This window comes from Aspergillus lucknowensis (assembly GCF_044049455.1).
Source record: "Aspergillus lucknowensis strain CBS 449.75 chromosome Unknown BJX67scaffold_11, whole genome shotgun sequence".
NCBI lineage: Eukaryota > Fungi > Ascomycota > Eurotiomycetes > Eurotiales > Aspergillaceae > Aspergillus > Aspergillus lucknowensis.
Genome location: NW_027263555.1, coordinates 429,868 through 448,386, shown reverse-complemented (window position 1 = coordinate 448,386; position 18,519 = coordinate 429,868). Strand labels below are relative to the sequence as shown.

Genomic DNA, 18,519 nt, shown 5'->3' with positions numbered 1-18,519 from the left:
TGACGGCTCGACCAGACTCCGTCGAAGCTTCCAAGGCTGCTTTGACTCGCCGCCAAGCGAAAATGCGGGAAAAGCGCCCGACGAAGACCTTGAAGAATCCAGCGTGTGGGCAGAAAAAAAAGATCTTGAAAAGTTTATAACTGAGGCAGAAATCAGGCACTAACTTCTACCATGAGGATCAGATCTTGCACCCATTTACTATTCAGTTACAGAATTCGCGTGATACGAGCCATCTTCGCACTTAAGGCCGCCATTTAAAGGCCGGATTGCGCCAATCAAGGTCCTGGATCTGCGTCTGCGACAATCCCGCCAGCTCTTGGTCGATGTCCTTCGCGTCGCGCTTCTTATTATCCCAATTCATCCACGCCCACAAAAGAGCACTCAGGATCAAGCACATGCTGGAAGTTGCAAGGTTTAGACCATTGCCAATATGATAGTCTGGCGCATCAAATTCTAGGAACGACCACGTCGAGATCAATCCCCCAATGTTGCCGAACATGACATTTGTGCCGATCGCCGCTGAGCGCGCGGTATCAGACACCACGTTGTTCGAGACGTGAGCATTGCAAAGGGCTCCAAATGCGAATGCACCACTTGCGATCAAGAATGTGGCGCCATAGCGCACATGAGCGTCGGTGCTGGCGAGGAACATAATATAACCGGTCATCATCAGCGGTGGGCCCGCGATGAAAAACGTCATGCGACGGTCCCAGCGCCAGCTCAGGAACGGGAAGAGAACGGTGAAGAAAGCTCCAACGGCATACGGCGGCACGGTATGTAACTGTTGCTGAACCACGCCGGCATCAGGGTAGATCGTCCGAACGATAGTAGGTGCAAAGAATGCCAGGCCCTGGACTGTGATGTTGTTGAGAAGGAAGATAAAAGAAGTCGCCAAGGTAACTGGGCTGAAGATGCCTCGCAACAACTTCGTAGTGTCGATCTTATCTAGAACTTCTGTTGTTCCGATACGCTCTGACTTCAGCCGCGCGATGGCGAGATCCTTTTCTTCTTGGCTCAACCACCGCGCAGTTTCTGGTCGGTCTGTAAGGGTGAGAAAGCTGATTAGCGCCAGTCCAATAGTGACAATTCCTTCAATCGCGAAGATCATTCTCCAGTTGTGCAGGCTGCCGAATCTGTCCAGTGTCAAAATAGCCGACGCCAGGAGACCTCCGAAAGCGCCAGCAAGGGGCGCCATGACAATATAAAGTGCCAAACGGAACGCTAGCTCGCTGCGCCGATACCATCGGGACAAGTAGTAGGCAATACCGGGTAACATGCCGGCTTCAAAGATGCCCAGTACGAATCTAACGCCAGATGCTTGGTGAATTGTATCGACGAACGCGGTAGCAACGGAGGTCACGCCGAACAGAAGGGTTGATAAGGGTAGAAACCAGCCAGGGCCCATCCACTTGCAGCAGAGGTTGCAAGGGATCTCGAAAATGATGTACGAGATATAGAAGACGGAGAGGACATGGTTGTAATCATAGCCCTTCAGATTTAAGTCTGTGTCAAATCCAGCGAGCTTCGCGTTTCCTACCGTTGCACATAGCGTGAGTCACTAACCATGGGAGAATCGACAAGCTGCCAAACTCACCAATATTGGCGCGATCAATAAAGCAGAAGAGATAAATCACAGCTACAGTAGGCAGGAGATACAGATCCATCTTCCACCTCAGTCGCGACTCCGCCTTTCTGTCAAACTCGAACAGAGCTCGTCCATATTGATCCGTCGCGGCCTGGCCGTGGCCTGCGTATTGAGTTGCATCTTCGAGAGCGAGCTTCAAGTTTTCGTGGTTTCCAGACATCGCTTTCTCATCCGCCATGGCGTGGTTCCCGCTTGATTCAGTCGTCACGGTGGTGTGCTGACGAGCGACGGGAAAGTGCGAGGGAGGGAGGAGGAGCCGAGGAGCGGGAGGGAAAGAAGCGGATGAGGCTCCACCTGGCCTTTATAGTTTTCGAGGCATCGGATCCAAAGCAAGAGCTGGATTTCCCGACCAGCAGACACGGATAGAGGCCTCGGAACTCTGGACGATGCAAAGACTGCTCCACGCTGGGGGGATGGTCCGGGGTATCCAGATCTGTGCATTGTGGGGGAAGATTTGAGTGGCCTGGATCAACCATCGGGAATTTTACATGAAAAGCACGGCATTTCCGGGTGAGCTGGTCTCCACGAGAATCGAACCTTGTGTTCAGTAATCGGCCAAGAAGCAGAAGAGAGGGGAAGTCAAAGTCAAACGGTCGCCACGCGGCCACTGACAGCTGCCCTCGCGCAGCCGTTGCTGCTTTGGGCAGCTTTGCCGTGGGGATTGGAGCTCTTGCCCAGCTGCCAAGGGGGTCCGTCTTGCCAGAACGCTGTTGTGAGTGGCTGGACAATGCTCGGCGTCAGCACCTGAGAATGAAGAGGACTGAAGAAAGCTGGGAGTGCCAGTGGAATCGCCAAGGCGGGCGAGAGCGAGTTTGGATCCCCGCATTTGTCCTCCGCACCTCTGCTCTGTTCATGGCCCATGCCCACGCAATTTTTGTGGGAAAGTGCATTCTGATTGATCAGAGATTGGGCCGAAGTTCCCCCTGTTTCCTATCAGCCAGCGCCTTCACCCACAGATATTCATATGATCGCCCCCTCCCCTTCCAGATCCGATGATTGACGAGCTTCACACCGAGAAGCGGGAGAACAAAAGCTCGTCGGGTTCGTGGAGATTTCTGCAGGGGGCTCCAACATGACTCCGAGTCGACTCGTAATCGCCGCTTGATTCAGCTCAAGCGCTGCTGCTGCATTTCGGGTTTGGCAAGGGAGGCGTCTCGCATCCGGACGACCAGGCGGACGATTCCGAGGGAGTTGCAAGCAGAGGTTGAATCTCACGCAGGCCTCAAATTATCGGGAAGTACAATTACCGACACCAAGGGTGGCTCACGCAGGGGACTGCCGCGATTGCTTCCCAGTCAGAGCATGGCACTTGGCGCCGTTTCACTTTCCATGTATCCGAAAAGGGAATGAACGCCAAATCGTAGAACGTCCTCGAGCTCCATGCCGAGAGCAGTCTCAGTCCGAAGTTCCTCGCCAAATGGACTGTGGAGGATCCATCTCTTGAGACTGATGAGCGCTCATCCTAACAGCCGCGCAGAAGCGCGCGCTCTCATCCGCTCTGCAACGCCCACCTCCTTCTTGCCAAGCCATCGAGACCAGGAATCTGAAGCGTCACTCAGCCTGGCACGGATTGCAACCAACGATGAAGCCTTCCAGGAGAGAGACCCGTGTCGATGGCTGTCGGCTAATCAACCAATTGCGAATGGAGGTAGGATAGGAAGAGCAGTTGCACAAAGCCTCAGGAATGGCCTCATTAGATGCTCCGCTCGTCGTTCGGTCTTTATGTGCCGCACACGTAAGTCATCCGACAGAGCAGGGATCGGAAACTCTTCCTCGTTCCCAGTTGGTATATTATTTTCGAGTGATATAACAACACTCATTGAATTAAGGGGTCGAGATTATGGGCCGCGACCATACCTGTACCTTCTTTAACGCACGAGAGCCTGCGGATAGAATCTACTTCTTCTGAAAATATCTGGGTAGTGTCATCACCTGGGTATACGGCCGAATACGCGCTGTGTGGACTGCCTCAAGCCCTCTCAGCTCAATGTCAAGGCTACCAGAGATTCAGGTTGCTCAATCTCCGCCTGTCGAGCTTTCATGACTGAAAGTGGAAGGGCATCTTAAAGCCCAGATCAGTTGTGCTGAAGGTGTCCGCTTGACTTATGCAAAATCTCCTCGCTCTGAGTGCATCCACACTGGTCCTCTGTCCATATTAAATAATAGGTGGCCGCTTATGCGGGCCGTGAGCGCGTAAGTATTGAGAAGCTTTGTTCCGAAGTACTCGGGGGCCCGAGCTCTGTGGAATGTTGCATGAAGGCGCACACGTTGGGATCCCACATGGCTCGAAACCCTTGTCTATATATAGACAATATACCACTTAGCTGGAAACTTCGAGAACTTGCGAGCCATGGAGTCAAAATTGCTGTGCTGATATCTCTCAAGCTCTGTGAGAGCTCATCTCATTGAGGGACAGGCAGGAGTGAAACAATACTGAGACATCTGAGCATCGGTATCATTCGGCAGACCGTAAATATAGAGATGTAGGAGGCAGAAAGCACCTTGTCAAAGCCTATAAGAGGCACCGGGAATCACCGGCGTCCCTCCTCTTCATCACAACATCTCAACTCGATCAAAATGAAGACCGCCTTCGCTGCTATCACCCTCTCTCTCTTCGGCACCACCCTCGCCGCCCCCTCGTTCCAGCGCCTCATTGAATCCGACACCTACGACTTCACCTTCCACACAGCTTGGTAAGCACTCCAACCACAACAACCCCGACAACCAACAAACTCCCCCAGAACATAAACTGATAACTTGCAACAGGAACAAGTGAAGCCCCTTCCGCATTGCCACCAACGTTGAATCCTGCCCAAACATCTACTCCTTCTACTTCCCGGAGGGTGCTGCCAACGTCGAGAGCTACCAGCTCACCCTGGTCAATAAGAACCGACAGAAAGCCTCAGACCTGATTTCCACCAGCCCCAAGTACCAGTGTGGGTCATATGAGGGTGACGTTGGGAATATCGACACCGAGTGCAAGTCTGCCAATGGTGGGGAGTTCTACTTTCTTGTTTCAGGTGGTTCGTGGGCGTTGAATTACACCTGGGCATTCGTACTGCGGTAACCGGATGGGGTGATATTTTGTCCTTAAAAAAATTGCATTGCGAAGTGTTCCTTCTTTTATTTGCATGTGTCGTGGTATTCTTGCATTGGGAGGGCATAAATAGACAGGTATCTCGGCCATCATTGCATAATGTTGATATAATAGAATATCTTGAGATCGGGGCGCTTCTCTCAAGATGTAGCAGTATACGTTGCGAAAATCTAGGATATCCTGATCTGGGACTAACTGAGATGGAAGAAAGAGTGTTGCTCATGACGGGCTTTGAGGGCTAGTGATGTCGAGGTATCAAATTCTTCCCGAGAATATTTCCCCTCAGTATATGAACGGAGACATGATGCGCAACTCCCTCCCAATCTCGGTTGTTAGGGTCGACTTTGGCCGCCCGAACTCCGCTAATATACATGCACCCGGCGGTCATCCACTCTCCAACGGCTGATATTTCCACAATGCCCTAACTCGCCTAGAGCACCACCGCGACTCCAAGCAGACCAAGAACACTGACCATGCTGGCTGCCACGTACCCCGTGGCACGAGCAGCTACACCGGATGATGTTTCCGTCGCAGCTGCATCACCATCACCGTCCCCATTTCCAGAGGTTGCGGCAGCTTCGGTTGGCGTCGCGCTGAGATTGACGTTTCCTGCGCCTACTTGCGACTTCATGGCCAGGACGTAGTTCTTCACTTCGGAGGGTAGTTCTTGATACCAGTCCGGCGTGTTCCCGGCTTTGAATTCAGAAGCAATTGAGCTACGACCGGTGGGCATCAACAGCTGAGCTAGAACTGTTGGTGGCACTGCTGTAATGATATCCTTGACAAGCGTCGGGGGCGGCTGAAGAAGGTTTCCACCTGGAACCGTAAAGGTTGCTGTGAAGGGGGTGGCGCTTGGGAACATCGAGAGGAGTTGGTCTCTGTGGGCGACTGTTAACAGGGGAAAGCAAAAGTCAAGCAACTATCCCACTCACGCTGCGTTTTGGAGTTCGGCGGAATTGACCGATGCCGTGACCTCAGCGCTCAAAGCGCCAACGGTGCTCATGAGACATAGGGTCATATAATGGAGGAAATACATCGTGGATGGTGATAACTTGCGCAGAAAGCAGGTGTTGAGAAGCGGGTTGGTCACAGCTTTGCTTTTGCCACTAGTTCTCAAGACGGCCAGAAGCAAAACCACATCGCAGGACGCGATGCGCTGCAGTATGGACTTATATCGAACTGTGGGGTTGCATCAACCTGACAGGCTTCGAGCATCCAGGGGTGGCTGCATCAATCGCACGGACACTTCGACGAATGGCTCTTGTGGACCTTGTTGAGTCACTACGCGGGGAACAACCTGGGACTGTTGTATGCCGAAGCCGCCGTCAAACCTCGGACTTTTCTCTGAGGCTGTTGGACCGATGGCTGCGATTGGTGCGTTTAGAGATGGAGTATATCTGACTCGGGGCGCATGAATCAGGGTCTTGCGGAGGTGGAATCCGAGCGACGAGCCCGACTGCATGGCCACATTGCATCTCAACTGACACCTTCTCGAGCTCACAAGACTCCAATTTGGCCTGGCTGAATCTCTCTGTATCGACCGAGGGTGGCGGCTGCATTCTCCGTCGCGATGGGGTTAAAACAGGTTGAAGCGAGACATCTCGAGATGATGTCAGTTGTCCAACACATTCCCCGTTCGCTACACGCGGAAAGAATCAACGGACCCTTCGTGGAGATCATGGTCACTCACGTCGTTCCTGTCTGCTGAGACCATCACGCAACATTCTGATATTCTGGTACATCGCCCTCCAAACAGTCAAGACCTTCCAGTACTTGGTGTCGACAGGTATTCGACAGGTAGGTAAGAAGTCCACGGGTTGGGCCATCTTATCCACTGAGGCTTCCTCAAGCCACATATTCCTTGCTAGACAGAGACTGCAAACCCTCAGTGGCTCAAGGCGCCAGCCGCCCAAAGCTCAGATTCGCGATGGAGGTCACCACTGCAATCCGTCCCCCGAGTCAGAAGGGCTGAATCGGCTACTTCGTTTCATCGTCGCAACCCCATCATTTGATATATTCCTAATTAACTACGATGATGGCCGCCTCCTCAATATCCTCTGCGGCGCCCTGGTTGGTCATGTACCCCGCAAGGCTAACTCCGCAGTCGCAAGGATAAACCCTTGGTTATGATCGATCGGTTGGCCTAACCCCAAGAATGTGACAGCAGCAGCGGAAAAGAGAGGAACCATCCCAACTATAAAGAGCTTGGAGAGGTCTGCGACGAGTGGTGATTGTCCTAATCCTGTCCCTGCAACCGGGTTCCATCCATTAACGCAAGGCACATCGCGGCCCCTTCAAGTTTTCCATAGGACGACTGACAATATTCCCCAATCATAACGATGAGGTTCTTCCAGTACTTCATGGCAGCGCTGCTGCCATGGACCGTGTTCGCCGTCCCCGCCGCGGACCTTGAGCCCAAGTCCCCCGCTGTCCCGGCTGCTATCAGCGTGGACGATTACAATGTTCTCGTGCAACGGCAAGAGGACCTGGGCGGAATCATTGGCGACTTGACTGAAACCCTGGACGCCATCAAGGAGCTCCTCTCCACAGAGAGCTTGAACAACATCAACACCGTCGTCACACAGGCGGCCACCCTGCTGAAGGATCCTACCACCAAGCAAATCAAAAGCTTGGTCCAGACAGCTGCCGAGCTTCTCGGCGGAGAGGCTATTGGAAACCTGCTCGATAAACTTCCATCTCTTCTCGAGAGCGTCAGCGGCCTTCTCAACAAGGAGACTCTGAACAAGCTGATAACCCTTCTGGACAATGCGGCGATCCTTCTGACCAAAGAATTTGCCGAGAACACCAGGGACTTGATCAACGATATTGCTCCGGTAAGTCAAGTCTCGAACGGAGTCGCGCCTCAGAAGCGCTAACCCAAATGTAGCTCGTCTCCGCCATTGCGCAAGTCATCTCAGCACTGCTGGGCACGATTCTCGGGTAGGGAACGAAAGTGAAGCGGTGGCGAGCATTTGTGGAAGCCGGGAGATGTAGGTTCCTTGAACATGAGGGTCTTTCTGAGAGCTGTGATTCTTCGATTCTCTGTCTGGGTGTTTGGGTCAGAACGAGTGGAATTAAACACGGCCGGGAACACGCACTTTTTGTTGCCACAGCCCTGGCGAATCAGGATTCGATTCCTCTCAGATGAGGAGAATGAAATTAAAAATTAACCATAATGTCTGCGCCACGAGAGCGATTCAGGAACAGGAATGATCCGATAAATTGTATCTTCGTCATCGTCTGTCGAACTGAGAAGCTTGGGTTGAAGGTGAGACGGTTGGCAGTCTCGAATGCCATGGTTTTTCCAGGCCGTCGCTGGTCACCGGGCTGGCCGTCTCCTCTCCACCAAGTTTGTCCACTCTCCCCCATTCCTCTGATCATAAAGCCGTTTCGCGGTCCAATCGAAAGAGGAGGAATTCCCTAAGATCTCCGGAATCCAGACCCCGTCCCCCACACCCAGTCCTTGCGTGGGGATTGAGTCCCAGACCTCGTTTCCCCGCTTCAGTGCTCATTTCTCCCCATACGCCTTCTTCCCACTGCCTTTTCGAGCTGCCACACAAACAACAACCGATTGTTTCACGACTCGGGCCTGATCACCTGTCAGTCCTCGAGTATTCCGGCACGCCACCGCAGTAAGAACCGGGTGTTCCTGGTGATTGGCTTCACTGCTACGCGTGAAAGTAAAAGGCGCGGGGAAGGAGAGCTCTTGGTGCATCTTCGATCGCCAGTTTTTGACGGACCTGGCTGGCATGTGAACCGTTACTCCCTCGTTGTTCCAACCCAGCGTCACCGAATTTGACGGTTGGCCCCCGCCCCCGAAGAACCGAGGATCGCGAGCCGTCGCAATTGCCTAGTTGCAAGGTCGCGAGCAATCACCCCTGTTGGGGACTGGGCATCCTTGCTCCCAAACACGCATCTCTGCATCGCAATGGAGACTCCCCACAAGAGTCGGAGGACAACAAAACTCACTGGGGATCGAGCTGCGCGAAAGCGCGAACAGGACCGGCAAGCCCAGCGGAGCGCCCGAGAGAAGACCAAGAAGCTTATCGCTCATCTGGAGTCGCGCATCGAAACGCTGACTCGATTCCACAATAGCGGGAATGTCCAGGAATTGATTAACGAGCTGGAGACACAGCGCAAAGCAAATGAAGCATTGCGGACCACTCTGCGTTCGATCGAGAGGGCAATAAACACCGGCCTTTCGGAAGCAAGTTCGTCTTCTCGTTCCCAAGACTCTGCTCATACCAACTTTAGTTCTCATCTAGACACCGTCCTCAAAAACTCCAGTCCGCCGAAGAAGGAGATCAACAATAATCGGTCAACGTCTCCCGACGGACAAAACAGCGAGCATCCAGCGGCAAACGGCGGTATTCCGGAGATCTCTCAGCAGCCAAGTCTTGTAGGACCAAGTCAACACCATATTCCACAGCAATCCGTCAGCCCGCCCTTCGACGAACCTGCGATTATCGATAAGTTTTCGCCGAATGGCACATTCGGAGGTCTGCATGACGGGCTATCACTTGCGGCCAAAACTCCGGACGATGTCCACGTCCCTTTCAACAGCACGTTGCACTCTTTTCCGCTCGACATACCAATGCCCATCCAGGCACTGGTGCAATCTACGGAATCCCCATGCGACTGCTGCAAACAGTTACTGTATATGAACGAGATGCTCGGGCGGTTTGCGCTTAGTTCCATACAGAATATGGCGGACCAACGGGTTCGAGATGCCGACATCGCGATCCGCGCCGTGCTTCATGGCTGGGATGCCGTTAGCCACCTGTATCAGCTAGACCCCATCTGGGCCATGCTTCGGACCGCGGATGAGGGGGTCTGGCGTGCTTGTGGAGCGGTTGAACGGCTGTCGATATTGCGTATAGTCAGCTTAATGCTCCGCGTACGTTTCAATACTGCGTTCTTGTACCATTGGCTAATGCTCTCTCGCAGTACCTCTCTGATCCGTCGGAATCGAATTTACGTCACCTTCCGAAATTCATGCGGCAACGCCCGTCACAGCACCGCATTATACATAAGCCATTGATCGACTTTGTGGTGTGGTTAGTTATTCCCGCAATGACAAACTCTGTTGTCTAGGCTAACTGGGGAAGGCCCGGGTTACGTGAACGTCTGATCCTGTTTCCACATCAACACTGCTCCGAGAAATTCTGGTCCATGTTCTGGACCTGCTTCCGCATCTCCTGGCCGTATCACCTGCACGACACCTTCACACAACAAGGCCCGACAAGTCTCTATCGATTCTCCGACACCTTCAACAAGTATTTTTTCGATCTGGAATCCTGGTGCATGACACCAGAATTCTTTCGCGAGTACCCAGACCTAGAAGCAGACGTGAATATGGTGCCAAATTCGGCGGGGTCAACTCCGTGCGCGGTGGACGGCGAGTTGGCCATGGGTAATAGCGGGCTCGGCCACGGCGGCGTTTCACGGCTGAACCCAATCGCAGCTAATATTTTCACCCCATTCCCAATAACAGACTGGTCGACTTCTCGCAATCATTTCTTTTGAACATTATGATCTGGGCGTTATCTGTAAAGTAGCGGAGGGCCGTTATATCATTATGGGTGGGGTTTCAACGTGGCGCATTAACAACGCTATATTTTGGAGAGCAGCGGACTGAATATGTACATTCTTAAGGTTTCCTCAAGTATGGTATTCGGGTGTAGATGAGATGAATTACACGCATTATGAGAGGGACGAATTGGACAGCAGAGCGAAAGCGCTTTCGACATATCCGATGTTGTGCGACCCTGTTGAACAACGAGGTAATGGTCAAGACCGTCTTAATTTGGTATTTGAGCTGATTCTCGATCTAGCTAGATTTGTTTCGATCTCGGATGACCGGGCTCCCTCTCACGGAAGATATTGAAATCACACCTCCCGAGGACGCCATCCTACAAACGCAGGTTTATCTCTCCGATGCTGCTTCTCGCTCGGCAGATGAGCTATACGGACGATACCATGATTCGTTGCTTCGGATGTGGAAGATCACTAAATCCACCCGGGATGACCTACGGTCGTTTGAGGTCGTAACACAACACGCCTTGGGGATTTGGGCTTGATAAGTGTGCCTAGCCGGGGAGCATTGGAGTTCAACAAGCTGTTTGCACGACGCGTGAGCGCATTATCTGTGGACAGTATGGACTGTTGCGCTGATTCCTAAGTTTACTATCACATTATCCTCCTCAGATTTCGACCTTTCCTCTTCTTGGGGGAAAGATGGAGCAAAGACACAAAAATCTTCACAGGCGAATGGTAAAAGCGCGAAACGCGAATTTCGACCGCGGCTCGATAAGGCTTGTGGTCGCGCACTTTGTGCAGCATGGAGGAAAATCTATTCCCTCCACAAATTCTTTACTGCCAACGAAATGGCGGAGGTAGCCTCTGCCACCTAAGACATATGAGTGGGACTGATTCAGATAGCAAAATCCGCGATCACGCGTTCTTCTTCTTGAGCTCATGCTTTGCCCTCCTCTCCAACCTCACAAACGGCCACGATCTCGACCCTACTCACCTTCCCTGGATTCATGCCCGCCCTCAAAGCAATTTCGACCATGAGGCAGAGGGATCCCAGTAAAGCATCGATCCTTTCCATCCAAACCGTCCCGAAACAAATTGACCCGCGTACGAATGGATTCCACCGAACGTGACAAAGGCTTGAACGTCCACGTCATCGAACAAGCCCGACTGCGACAAAGCCTCTCTCCAGTGACGCTGCTGCTCCGGCCGACAATCCCGATTTTGATAGTATTTCTCTGGACTTCCCCGCCGGCCGGGAGCCACGGCACGCTGTACGATTGCGGGGAGTGATGACGAGTTGCTTGATTCCATGCAGTTGGATATGGGATGGAAGATTGACTTTTTCGATGATGGATCTGGGGGCGTTCTTGTCGCTGAGTCCTGCGTTTGAGGCGCCATTGTCGTAGTGCCATCTTTGATCTGTCTGGAATAAAGACTTAACCTGGTAACTCCAATTCTAAAGCCTACACGATTGAACTTTCTGTTTCTCGCACCTGACTTGTAGAGGCGAACGTGGATCCTTTACATCTTGAGGGAACACAGCTCTGGCATTACACTCGTGGGAGACATGACGGAAGCCAATCGATTAAACCAAGACTCGGATCGAAAGACAAGGGACATTCAACCTGTAACAGGCCTAAAATAATCTGTGTCCTAAATTCGTGTTTCCTGAGGAAAAGAAATGACTCGTGAGAAAGCCCAGCCGTAGCCCTGCCTTTCTCATAGGACCACTCAGCGTCCACTCCAATGAAGAATATGACTACCTGGACTTGAGGAGAGACGGGAAATAATAATAAAGAAGCAGCCATTATGTTTCGAGGAGAAAGAAAGAAGAGACGTGGCCTCGGGCAAGTTGGCCATCAGGTGAAAGGCTTCAAAGATCCTAGAAGCTCGAATTAGCTCAATTTCGACGAGGGCGGCTTCTCGTAGCGAGGCCCGCAAACAATGCAAGATGGTCAAAGACAATGGATAGATGGTCATGAGGCAGCCTGCCTTGGACGGGTCGAGGCAAGGAATCGTCATATCGGTCCACCACGCGACGGCCTTGAATGATAGGAATAATCAACGCTGGGGCCATCTCGGTTTGAGGTTATTTGGGTCGCCTTTCATCGACCGAGGTTTATTGAGCGTCTTCCATCCAAGCGGTTGGGCCGCGCTTCAACGCCGTCTCAAGTCACTCAAGTCAAAGGAAAGTCAGTGCTTGATGGTTGCGTCTGGATGGACATAAATTCAACGCGCAATCCTGCTCCAGAACGATGCTAACCAGCCAAAAAAGGTGCAAAAAAAAAAGACAGAAACATTTCAAAACTTTGGTCCATTGTTCCTTCACACTTTCACGATGCCTACTCCTCGTGGCGGAGGCCAGCCTGCAGGTGAAGTTCCACGATGAGTCGCCCATGATGAGAGACAAGACTGACGTTCGTTGCAGCGGATGTTGCTCGAATCCTTGACAATGCTGGAATCCCCAGCATTCTCTGGGGGTGGTTGGCCATTGCCTTGTACGGGAGGGACAAAGGAATGAGTGTCAGTTGTCCTCGCAGTTACATCCGCAGTTATTTGCATCCACGGGAACTGCTCTCGCTGACTCCGAAGTAGGAAGTCGATTTTGTTATTCCCGACGAAAAGGTCTGTACACAGCATGGGAGAGTGCCGGAGTTCAAAGCGTGAATGGCTAACTGGACGACAGGTCGAAGCCGCTACCAATGCTCTGATTGCTCATGGCTTCACACCCTGCGGCGATGCGCACTGCTCAGAGCTGCATTGTGACCGGCTACCGGCGGATGATTTGGATCATTGGGATGATCTCCCAATGGAAGAACGTCTTCTCAGCCCAAATCACGTTCGTTGCATTTTGGCGGAGGACCGTTTCCACCCTGTGGCCGCCGTGCATTTTCACATTCAATCCCAATATGCCCATTACCATATCCTGGCACTTCATCGCAAATCGTACCTCCTGTGGTCGCTTCCAGACTTCGGCCTGGAGCCACCGGCGGCAGAGGACCGGAATCTGATGCTTTCCAACACGCCTCACATGGGGTTAGATGCTCCAAACTCGGGCTCCGGCCCGTGGGAGAATCTCTATCCGATGAAGGTCCTGACTCCGTGGGCATGTGCTGAGGCCTTGATTCTTGTGCACTGTAGAGATGAAGGGCACCTACAGGAGCTTGACAGTGTGTGGAGGCGCATGCTCTTTGGTCTGATGGTCCGTGACTGGCAGATCTCCCGGTACATTGGGTCTTCTTTCCAAGAAGCATGGGGGGCACTCAATGGTCGTAGGCCCGACGAGAATGCATGGAGGATCTTTCGTCGTCTCCGCGATAGTCTTATTGCTCATGGAGAGCTGCCCGAACTGCCACCCCATGAGCTACAAGACTGGACTTAGCGCAGTCTTCCCATCTCATCTTGAGGCTTTGGTGCGCTCTCCAGCTGCTGCGTTTCGGATTCAACATCCTACGCCTGTGAAGCGGCTGGTTTTTGTTTCCCCTTGTTCTAGACTGGCGGTGTCTTACCATATGTACGAATAGAAAATTGTAGTATTTCGTATTGTTTCTGATTTCTTTATCAACCTGGGTCTCTCTGCGACTGCCAACTCTCAGTTCACCACTCCTTTGTCCCTGGACCATGGGCCCTCCAGAGCAGACAGAAGAACATTTAAGACGGCGTTGTAGCCCCCAACAATCGTCTCCTGATTCCATCCGGACTCTCATCCTCCACGAGTTCACAGTCGTCGCATCGCCCACACATTCCCCTCGCAGTACTTGCTTCGAACACTTTCGTAGTTTCCTCTGTCTATAGCCGCGACCATGGCAACATTCACTCTCCCCGACATGGAGGTTTCAGCGTGGGCGCTGTTCAACAACATGCGGCAGTCACCAACGCTCCGGTCGTTCCGGGTTGCGATCGTGGGAGAGGTTGCGTATGCCCATTACGGTGCGGGCGGCCGGGCGTTGGAGGTTCGTCAATCAGCCTGTATGTTTCTTGAAAGGACGCTGCTAATGGCAGGACCGTTTTAGCAGAAACTGGATATTCTTGTTGACAGAACTCCGCAGACTATTCCTGGCGTGCCCGGTAGCCTGGTGAAAGTACTCAAGCGTCTTCTTGCTGAGGAATTTCCTGGGCTGTTCATGGCGGAAGACGACACTTGGGAGTATGATTTGAGGATGATGGTCAACGCGACCACCATGCTTCCCGTGAAGTTTGTCCAGCCCGGCTTGGTGCGTCGAGTTGCATCCCCAGGTTATAGTTGGCATGCTAATCAGAGTCTGTAGGCAGGATACCTTGAGCATACATCCCTAACTCCAGTCGCCAATATCGCAAACAACAACCTCCCGTATATCCGGGCGGACGACCTGCTAGTGCAAAACGTCTTCAGACTCTCACTCTTGCCCTTGGAGGAACAGCGGCGGCAGGCCGCTGAGAATGTCGCCATGCTGCGGCAACGTGCCAGGGCCGTCCAGCGACGCTACGACCCTCACCGTCCCTTGCGGCTCACTCCTGCGCAGAGAGAGGCAGTTCTAAATGGACTGGATAGAGTATTCTTCACCTACAGCCCCGTTTCACCAAATGAGTGGAGGCTTTTATTTGGCCTCTTTCAAATTGCTGAGTAGAATCTAAGGTTGCTGTGCATTCTGCTACCAATCCTTCTGTTACTAATGCTTCTCTGCGTAATAACCCCCATGAGCCTTTTGTTACGGAGTTCTGAGTTGGAGATGCATGCTGTTTGGAGAATCATGGAGTTCCTTGTTTTTTTTTTTTTTTCTCCATATCCTTACGTATAGATAGACTGTGTATTCAATGCTCAAGTTCGAGAGGCTTCTTCCTTGGGGCTATAAAGCCAGCCACTTCCACCCGACTCACGCAACACAACATCCTTCCTACTCATCTCTCTCTTCTCCAACTCTCCAGTGCTACAAGTAACAATACTGCCTCTTGCTACCTGCATTAGCTTTTCCGGAACTGTACGGTTGAGATCACATCTCACAATGCAGCATCATCTTCTCATCGCCACCTTTCTTGCCCTGTTCGCCTTGATGGCTTTGGGTGTAGGTTCTACTCCCTGAAATCCACCGGATCTCCATTAACAAGGTTCTACTTTATAGATCCCAGCCCCAACTGGCTCCTCCATCTCCAATGAGGCAGTCTCCGGCGTGTCTCCCGTCGTCCTGGCCCACTCCGACGGCTCCGACATCGTTCTCAACGGCACCGTCGAAGAAGCGTACGCCCAGCAGATCGAAGCAAACCCCAACAACGACGAAGACAGGAAGAACGAGCCTGGAGAGGCAGGAACACTCCCTGGCAACTTCGGTCTGGAGGCATACACTCTTCGTTGCAGCCAATACTATGCCGTCGAACCGGGTCCCGTCAAGGAGGGGATTAAGTACCTGCGCAAGGTTGGGGGCAAACCCCATCTAGGCCGTGGTCCGAGGAAATGTGGGAGGGTTAGCTGCTCGTGGGATACTGGAATATTCTGGTGCAACGATGTGAGTGCGCATCCTATCCTGGTGAATGAACGAAGCGACTAACTGGGATGTCTAGGACACTAAGCCGCGCTCTCTCCCGTCGTTCAATAACATTGCCGACGGCGCTCAGGTTATCCTCAGCCGTTGCTGCCCTGACCTGAGTTGCGGAGTTTTTTCCGGCGAGTTGAACCATCCTGATAAATGGAGGGCCGTGGTCCAGCGGGCCCATTGCTAGCAGAGCTTGGGAGTGTCAATAGCCGGGGTGGGATGATACGATGATTTGGGGCGTTGATCCAACATCCATGCTCTAGTTTCCTATTCCCCTGGCTTACAACAAGTCGAAGCGGGCTTACGCCTAGCTTTGTCACAAGCTTCGTCTTTACAATCATAGCTCTTGTAACTGTTCTCTCCGAGCCCACACTGGAGTAACTTACAAGCGATCTCCAGAGTTCTGACTTTCCTCTGATTCTCATAATGTCTCCTAGAGAGATTGGGGACGGGTAATATTTTACAATAGCAATTTGAATACGTCCTGCCGCGTCCTTGCCCTGTAGGGGCGTTGTGAATCAATGTCTCTCCTGAGCGGCATAACCTCACTCAGGAGTAACACACCACTCTCAAATTATTCACCCTCCGCTGGTTGCATCCTCAAGACTCTCGGTTTTCACACATGTCAGTCGCCTTAAACTCAGATATCCGGGAAAAATACACACTCTACGCTCGTTTAAGCAACGAATCCACATGCTATACCCTGGCACCCTCCCATGCCGTCCGATCTACCGCCCACCCGAACGTGCTTATCCCTTCGCTCAACCTGCAAGAAGAAACAGAGACATTGACAGCACACGCGTGGCCAACAACCTGGCAGACCAAGAGCCTATACGAACTCCCCGGTTTTCGCATGCCCGACCGAGAACTGCGCGGTAAAATCCATGACACCGTTCGCGAGATGGGGGGATGGGTGTCGGGTTTCTTTGAGAAGAGCTGGAGTTTGCAGACTGCACGAATGTCATAGCAGTGTCCCCGCACAACTACTTATTTTCTTCCTTCCTCCGTCGGGATCGGGATCGAGTTTTCAAAAGGACCCGCGCATGGCCTTGCACTGGGCCTGTCAGCTGAGAACGACAGGGAAAGCGAACGACATACAGGTGGAATGTGGGGAGCGTGTGAGGAAGAGCTCCTTCAAGATTATTCCGGTTGCCAACTCATTTGCCCTTGACGAAGCGCGCCTCTAGAGCAGAAGTTACAGCACCGCAAGGTCATTGGGGAGGAAGTAAATGTCATTCTTAGTAGCAGTTATAAAACATTTGACTGTTGAACGTGCTGACACCATGTCCGACCACCGGGCGTAAGTAGGTAGTGGTAATCCCCTCCAGAACAAGCATTCCCAAACAATTCAGGAGCACTGCCACACGTGATCATCGCAGCCTGAGGTTGCAGCGTCCATCCATCAGCTGGTCACCAACTTCGACTTCAACTTCGCGTCACTTCCCATCGATTCTCCTGTCGGGGTTTTGCAAGAACTGAAACTTTTCATCCAATTTCACATTTCCCACCGTGCTCTAAGAGGGTACTCAAGGAAAGCATAGGGCTCTTTGACTACAGGTCCTTCGCTTCACTATCCATGAAGTGTTCCGCACTGCTGTGGGAAAGAGACTTCTCTGGGCCGGCCTGGTGATCCGAAAAATCAACTGGTGAACCAGTCTTGCTGCTCAATCTGAGATCAGCAATCACCGGATGAACCGCCCACGGCCCCGCCCTCCGACCGACAGCTTCACTACCTTGCGCCATGACCGAGACTCAGTTGCTCCAGAAGAGCACCATCTTGAGTTCCTTGAACCATGGACACTCGTAGACAGGTGTTTCTTCTGGGAATGAGGCCCAGCTCTTTAGCTCCCTGGTTATTCGACTTCGCGACTTTCAAAAACGAAGCAACATTTGGAAATTTTGAAGCGCAATAACACACCAACACGGTCCCTTGGATCTGACATGTTGGGATCCTCCCTGCGCGAGCTCCTCCACGCAGCAAACGGAATTATAGTTGCCGCGGTAAGTAATTATTAGATGTGTAGATTTCTGGAAACCTTACTAACTCTAGCTGGCCTCTGCCAGACTTCATCGCCGCTACTCTCAGCGCTGAGAAGATGCCCATAATGACCGTAGGTGGGCTGGTTCTGCAGATATCGTCATTCACAACCAGGAACCAGCAAAGCTTGACGTGATGGAATTAGTATCGTCGGCTCTAACGTACCCGGGCACGTACCAAATGCGCTCTGACCGGGTGTTTATTGTACTACTTGATGCAGTCTCACCTGATGTTGGTACCGAAGCAACGACCTTGCGGCTGACAAAGGAGACGAGGTGGGAAGTCACCAAGAATATTATCGTCCATGCATCTTTGGGCTTTACAGGCGGCATAAGTACCACTTGGAGAAAACCTGCACGGCATTGGGGACCTTAGCTTGAAAGAAAGTCTCCGCGCCCACCGCTTCGTGGTGCGATTGGGGCCCCTGAGCCCTAGATTGCGTCCTGCCTCTCTTGTGGCACGTAGGCGTTCTTTTGGGACGCAACAGCATGCATCGTCCGCCGAGATGCGCCTCCAGCACATCGGAGATGGCCTGAACGGACAATGGCGACGATGTCCGTGTCACGGACATGATCTGCCCTTCGTCCAACCTTGTCGGTTTACCGTCAGCTATGCTCATTACTTCAAATGCGTATGGATCTCGACGGCGCCATGTTTGTAAATACGCCACCTTTAAGTTCTCGAAATAACCCAA

General features: G+C 52.4%; 9 protein-coding genes across 9 annotated transcripts; 7 read left to right on the top strand and 2 right to left on the bottom strand.

The window, feature by feature from the left end:
• Positions 1–82: 82 nt before the first annotated feature.
• On the bottom strand, positions 83–2,438 carry BJX67DRAFT_348779 (putative MFS transporter). The gene is made up of 2 exons (XM_071028683.1): positions 1,595–2,438; positions 83–1,533 (listed from the first exon to the last, which is right to left on the bottom strand). The coding sequence occupies exons 1-2, from the start codon at positions 1,821–1,823 to the stop codon at positions 242–244; spliced, it is 1,521 nt and encodes a 506-aa protein (XP_070888075.1). The 5' UTR covers positions 1,824–2,438; the 3' UTR covers positions 83–241.
• A 231-nt stretch (positions 2,439–2,669) lies between these two features.
• On the top strand, positions 2,670–3,905 carry BJX67DRAFT_348777 (uncharacterized protein). Its single transcript, XM_071028682.1, has one exon. The coding sequence runs from the start codon at positions 3,026–3,028 to the stop codon at positions 3,515–3,517; it is 492 nt and encodes a 163-aa protein (XP_070888074.1). The 5' UTR covers positions 2,670–3,025; the 3' UTR covers positions 3,518–3,905.
• Positions 3,906–4,222: 317 nt separating this feature from the next.
• On the top strand, positions 4,223–4,712 carry BJX67DRAFT_379572 (uncharacterized protein; the record flags this gene model as incomplete). The annotated part of the gene is made up of 2 exons (XM_071032609.1): positions 4,223–4,338; positions 4,424–4,712. 2 exons carry the CDS (start codon positions 4,223–4,225, stop codon positions 4,710–4,712), a joined length of 405 nt encoding a protein of 134 aa, XP_070888073.1.
• Positions 4,713–5,172: 460 nt separating this feature from the next.
• On the bottom strand, positions 5,173–5,778 carry BJX67DRAFT_379571 (uncharacterized protein; the record flags this gene model as incomplete). The annotated part of the gene is made up of 2 exons (XM_071032608.1): positions 5,173–5,620; positions 5,675–5,778. 2 exons carry the CDS (start codon positions 5,776–5,778, stop codon positions 5,173–5,175), a joined length of 552 nt encoding a protein of 183 aa, XP_070888072.1.
• Positions 5,779–7,081: 1,303 nt separating this feature from the next.
• BJX67DRAFT_379570 (uncharacterized protein) lies at positions 7,082–7,686 on the top strand (the record flags this gene model as incomplete). The annotated part of the gene is made up of 2 exons (XM_071032607.1): positions 7,082–7,576; positions 7,630–7,686. The coding sequence occupies 2 exons, from the start codon at positions 7,082–7,084 to the stop codon at positions 7,684–7,686; spliced, it is 552 nt and encodes a 183-aa protein (XP_070888071.1).
• An 838-nt stretch (positions 7,687–8,524) lies between these two features.
• Positions 8,525–10,433, top strand: BJX67DRAFT_32348 (bZIP transcription factor). Its single transcript, XM_071027370.1, has 4 exons — positions 8,525–8,953; positions 9,008–9,639; positions 9,690–9,799; positions 9,851–10,433. Exons 1-4 carry the CDS (start codon positions 8,671–8,673, stop codon positions 10,266–10,268), a joined length of 1,443 nt encoding a protein of 480 aa, XP_070888070.1. The 5' UTR covers positions 8,525–8,670; the 3' UTR covers positions 10,269–10,433.
• Positions 10,434–12,618: 2,185 nt separating this feature from the next.
• On the top strand, positions 12,619–13,662 carry BJX67DRAFT_379568 (uncharacterized protein; the record flags this gene model as incomplete). Its single annotated transcript, XM_071032606.1, has 4 exons — positions 12,619–12,652; positions 12,709–12,803; positions 12,876–12,905; positions 12,967–13,662. 4 exons carry the CDS (start codon positions 12,619–12,621, stop codon positions 13,660–13,662), a joined length of 855 nt encoding a protein of 284 aa, XP_070888069.1.
• Positions 13,663–14,083: 421 nt separating this feature from the next.
• On the top strand, positions 14,084–14,887 carry BJX67DRAFT_379567 (uncharacterized protein; the record flags this gene model as incomplete). The annotated part of the gene is made up of 3 exons (XM_071032605.1): positions 14,084–14,233; positions 14,294–14,494; positions 14,549–14,887. 3 exons carry the CDS (start codon positions 14,084–14,086, stop codon positions 14,885–14,887), a joined length of 690 nt encoding a protein of 229 aa, XP_070888068.1.
• Positions 14,888–15,127: 240 nt separating this feature from the next.
• BJX67DRAFT_348770 (uncharacterized protein) lies at positions 15,128–16,143 on the top strand. The gene is made up of 3 exons (XM_071028681.1): positions 15,128–15,322; positions 15,380–15,760; positions 15,816–16,143. The coding sequence occupies exons 1-3, from the start codon at positions 15,263–15,265 to the stop codon at positions 15,972–15,974; spliced, it is 600 nt and encodes a 199-aa protein (XP_070888067.1). The 5' UTR covers positions 15,128–15,262; the 3' UTR covers positions 15,975–16,143.
• The last annotated feature ends 2,376 nt before the right edge of the window (positions 16,144–18,519 follow it).

Coding starts and splice junctions, on each gene's coding strand:
- BJX67DRAFT_32348 (XM_071027370.1), top strand. CDS start 8,671: ATGGAGACTCCCCACAAGAGTCGGAGGACAACAAAACTCACTGGGGAT. Junction 9,640..9,689: donor TAGTCAGCTTAATGCTCCGC/GTACGTTTCAAT, acceptor GCTCTCTCGCAG/TACCTCTCTGATCCGTCGGA. Junction 9,800..9,850: donor TTGATCGACTTTGTGGTGTG/GTTAGTTATTCC, acceptor TAACTGGGGAAG/GCCCGGGTTACGTGAACGTC.
- BJX67DRAFT_348777 (XM_071028682.1), top strand. CDS start 3,026: ATGCCGAGAGCAGTCTCAGTCCGAAGTTCCTCGCCAAATGGACTGTGG.
- BJX67DRAFT_348779 (XM_071028683.1), bottom strand. CDS start 1,823: ATGGCGGATGAGAAAGCGATGTCTGGAAACCACGAAAACTTGAAGCTC. Junction 1,534..1,594: donor TATTGATCGCGCCAATATTG/GTGAGTTTGGCA, acceptor GTGCAACGGTAG/GAAACGCGAAGCTCGCTGGA.
- BJX67DRAFT_348770 (XM_071028681.1), top strand. CDS start 15,263: ATGCAGCATCATCTTCTCATCGCCACCTTTCTTGCCCTGTTCGCCTTG. Junction 15,323..15,379: donor TCGCCTTGATGGCTTTGGGT/GTAGGTTCTACT, acceptor TCTACTTTATAG/ATCCCAGCCCCAACTGGCTC. Junction 15,761..15,815: donor GAATATTCTGGTGCAACGAT/GTGAGTGCGCAT, acceptor TGGGATGTCTAG/GACACTAAGCCGCGCTCTCT.